The sequence below is a fragment of the Chiloscyllium plagiosum genome, chromosome 11, assembly GCF_004010195.1.
Source record: "Chiloscyllium plagiosum isolate BGI_BamShark_2017 chromosome 11, ASM401019v2, whole genome shotgun sequence".
Classification (NCBI taxonomy): Eukaryota; Metazoa; Chordata; class Chondrichthyes; order Orectolobiformes; family Hemiscylliidae; genus Chiloscyllium; species Chiloscyllium plagiosum.
Window position 1 is genome coordinate 55,336,888 of NC_057720.1, and position 4,190 is coordinate 55,341,077.

At 38.7% G+C, this 4,190-nt stretch overlaps 1 protein-coding gene across 1 annotated transcript; it reads right to left on the reverse strand.

Moving 5' to 3' along the window:
- Window positions 1-268: 268 nt before the first annotated feature.
- LOC122554776 (growth arrest and DNA damage-inducible protein GADD45 alpha-like) lies at window positions 269-3,111 on the reverse strand. Its single transcript, XM_043700151.1, has 4 exons — window positions 2,901-3,111; window positions 2,516-2,617; window positions 2,204-2,417; window positions 269-1,751 (listed from the first exon to the last, which is right to left on the reverse strand). The coding sequence occupies exons 1-4, from the start codon at window positions 2,939-2,941 to the stop codon at window positions 1,641-1,643; spliced, it is 468 nt and encodes a 155-aa protein (XP_043556086.1). The 5' UTR covers window positions 2,942-3,111; the 3' UTR covers window positions 269-1,640.
- Window positions 3,112-4,190: the final 1,079 nt, after the last annotated feature.

Below are 4,190 nucleotides of genomic sequence, written 5' to 3' on the forward strand. Positions count from 1 at the left end.
TTCTGCATTGTGATCCCTACATCCAGCTTTGAGGGCTATCAAATTTTGTGCTCTTAACTCTACTTCACTTGGAGTATAATTTTTTTTAAATATTGCACAACTTTTGCCACAAAATCTCAGAAGCTGTTTTGTGCAGCATAGAATGAAAACAAAGGATCATAGCTGAACTTAAAAGGCAAACACTGCAGATACTGGAAAACTGAAATATTCATAGCAAATGCTAGAAACATTCTGACCATGCAGTTTCTATGGAAAGCCATAGATACACTTAGTGTTCATTCAGATTGGTGATCTTTTGACAGAGTTCTAATGAAAGCTAATGAATCTGAAATATGACCTCTACTATCCTCTCTCCAGAGATGCTATTTGAACAGCTAAGCATACCTTTGTCCTCAGCTGATATATACACAAGCAATTCTATTACTCAATTATCAAAATGGAGGTATAGGCTGCTTTTTCCATCCTTATTCCACTGATGCTTTGTATTACTGAAAAGGAGTTGCTAAAATTGAGCACAGTCAGTTAACTCTCACAGACTAAGTTTGATCATGCAATTGCTCTTATTATTTGCAACCTTAACTATAGCTGATCATAGGAAGAAGTCAGCCAATTTACATGCACCATTGTGTCCACAGGATGTATGGTGCTGGATGTATCAATGCAATAATGAGTTGTGTAGCAGAATATCATCTTTCAGAAATACATAGCCACTAACTAATAAATCACTTAATACATTACTGCATTTTGTCCTGATCATAAATAAGCTGCATTCTGAACTTGCTTGTAAAAGAGCAGTGGTGCAGTTTTAACATTGCTCATCTATACGAAGTGACAAAAGGGATAAAATATGACTTATAATTAGGGCATATTGTTATACTTTAACAAGCTGAAATCAGTATATTGGCAATCCTATTGTATTGTATTGCAAACTTTCCAATTAAAACAATCCACTAAATTTACCTGTAACAAATTCTGAACATTAAATTGCTAATGAAAAAAGGGTAATAATTATTAACTGGTTAAAAAATTAGTCAATTTTTCAAAAATAATGGTCAATTTATATAAATTGTGAAATAACTTCTCATTTCATACTTAGACAAAACAGCAAAGAAAAGTGTTTTTGCAATAAAGTTCAATTTGTTATTAAATACAATAAAAATCCTTAACATATGTTTTTTAAACTTTCCCCTCAGGTCTATGACATCGTGTAAATAGAAAGCAATACTGCATTTTCAAACTAAATTCAAACACTTCTCTTATCCATACGTCGAGTTTTGTCAAAACAAGTTTTTTTTAAAACAAGTTCTAGTTCCCGAAATAGAAGCTGTAATTCCCCGCAATTCTTCCGGCAGTTCTATTACTCTCGGCTATGAAATCAGCTCCAACCTTTGCTTCAGTTCCCGTCTGCTTACTCATTGTCACTATTTCCAGGCACAGCTGAAGTTGAGTCATAGTTCGGCGTTCTGAGGAAAATAATTACAGACAGTCGAAACTCCAGTCTAGCCCGCCCTCCGCAACAACAATAAAAAACTTTTAATTTTCCAGCGCCACGTTTTCGGACGGCTACGAAGAATATCTCCTGAGCAATCCCTGAGAGGCAAATGCAACTCTTAAATCCAATGTTTGCGATTAAATGAGGATCACCGTTCAGGCAGATTGATGATTGGGACCCACTGATCCATGTAACGACTCTCTTTGCAGAAACCGCTGACTTTGCTCAACGCTGCATCTTTCCATGGTGCAACTTGACTCTGAATTTAAGACAAATAAAAATCATCCTTATGGAACAAAAAGATATATTAAAAAGTGCATCATCTGATTCTCATCGTCCGTCCCACACCCCATCCCCTCGTCCCCCCAGTGATTCTTGCAAACTCAAAAGTATAATCTGTGTCGGCTAATCACTAACAGGGGAGCTAAGTTACACCACCTATTGGTGCACTTCATTCCGAATATCTACATCGAATCGCAACTATCAGTTGGGTATCTGTATATAGTTTCGTCTGCTTTTAGGGGTCGCACTTGTTAATTTGCAATAACCTAAGCTGATTTCAATCACAGTGTGTAACTCGTTTCATACGGTCTACAAATAGCTTAACTTAAACCTTAACAACTGTCAAATTTCTGTCATTGTTTAGAAGTGATGGCAGGTTTACGCCTCGGTTATTGGATTTATTCCTAATGTGACTAGTGTAATACTTACTGTGATCAATATGCAATGGAGGTCTTTGGGTTCGCCTGCCCCATCCATCCCGCCCAAGATCTCTGCCAGACGGTGCATGTTGTTCACCCTCATTATGTTAATATCGTTTTCGCAGCAAAAAGCTTGGATCAACGTAAAATGAATTTGCAAAGCCACGTCCAGATCATTCCCTTCATCCGTGGCAAGCAAGCATAAAACAACGTTGTCAGGATCCCTGTTAAAAAAAAACATAAATAAAATCCGACCGGTTTCAAACTATGAATCTTTTTAGGAAAAAAAAATGTAGAAACTTTAGTTATTTAGTGTACTTACGCATTTAGGAGTTTTGCTGCCTCATACACTCCAACTGTGATGCAGCCTTGCGCCAGCGCGGAGCTCAAAACTTCTTCCAAAGCTTTTCTCACCACATCCATCCTACCATCCGAATCAGAAGTAAAAACAATCTTAACTCCCTCAGCAGCAAAAACAGACTCCAGCTCCGGAAACTAACGATCGCGTCAAGCAAATGCAAATTTGAGTGTTTCATCTCACAAAAAAGATTCTATTAATGAGGAGAAAATTAAACTTCTTTTAACCGACGCACGACGCAAAATAGGAATCAGCACCGCACACTTAATCAAACATTGTTTCACGTTTTTTTTTAAAAAAAGGATTTGTTTAAAGTGCAATCGATGCGTTTTGTAGCATTGTTTATTACCTCTCTGCTTTCTGATCGCCTGTGAGTTCTTCAAAAGTCATTTTGTTTGTGGGTTTGAGCGAGTTTCTCAGATTGCTGGAGATTTCCCTTCTTTGAACCTTGCCACTCGCTTCGTTCCAGCTCAATGCAGCGCCTGCTGTCAGGCTCCGGCACTGAGAGGGCTCGCGGGGCTGAGGGCGGGGTTACAGCCAGGGGGCAGGATGTTTCAAGGGGAAGCCAACCAACCTTATGCTCGCTCATTTGCATGGCCGCTCCGCCATTGGTCATCGACTCTTATGCTAATAAGGACTTTGCGTTCACCCCGAGCCGCTGGGGACAAAGGGTCAGCCCCGGGAGAGGAAGGGAGGTGGGAGCGGATGGTGAAACGCCTGTGTTTCGCAGCTCCCCGGGTCGGTCTACACGTCAATCAATGCTCATTCCCCATTTCATTGTCCATGTTTGGAAATTGTAGGATTGTCCGGTGGAATTATACACAGAAGCAAATTGCTTAATGCTCTGTTTATCGCCACATGATTTGTTTTTAAAAAATGTGTCCACTATGTGGAGATACAGTGAACAAACCACTACTGCAACACCTATCACCAAGGCCAAGGGTAACAATGTTAAGGGATGCCATCACCTCCACATTCAATCCCAAATCACGTCATCTGGAGTTGCGCGTAATAGTCATTCCTTAATCATTGCTGGTTCAATATGTTGGAATTTCCTATACTTTAAATGTACACAGTTGACTGTAAAACACTTGGGACATTCTCAGGTTGCGAAAGGCACCATATAAACGCAAGCTTCACTTGTCGTGCCCTGATTGGAACACCCAACAATATTATCATCAAATAGACTGAACACCAGGGTCAGTAACGTGGAAATTAAATGTGTCCCTGCCTATATCATTCCTATCTCAAGAGCACGTTTTACAAATACATGTAACTGTTGATAAGATTTTAAGCGTATATATTTCAAATATGCATAATCATCTCAACGCCAGTATAGGTCCAAAATACAAATATTACAGATACAAATAATGCATATTTAATGATTAAAAGACATTAAAATATCATTATGAATTGTATTCCAAGTAAATTAATAAGTACAAGCCTAGTCAGTTCATGTTATAGAAGAACATGCATTCATATTTGATCTTTTTTGATCATCTCAAGATGTGCCAAAGTATTTTGCAGCGCAGCCTAGGTGTAATGTCGGGTATTGCAGAAGACAATCTGCTCTTATGAATGTCTCATAAATTGTAGTGAGATCAATAAACAACTAATCTGTTTTAGCACAAAAACAGAA

Coding starts and splice junctions, on each gene's coding strand:
- LOC122554776 (XM_043700151.1), bottom strand. CDS start 2,941: ATGACTTTTGAAGAACTCACAGGCGATCAGAAAGCAGAGAG. Junction 2,418..2,515: donor GCAGCAAAACTCCTAAATGC/GTAAGTACACTA, acceptor TTTTTTTAACAG/GGATCCTGACAACGTTGTTT. Junction 1,752..2,203: donor TCCATTGCATATTGATCACA/GTAAGTATTACA, acceptor TCTTAAATTCAG/AGTCAAGTTGCACCATGGAA.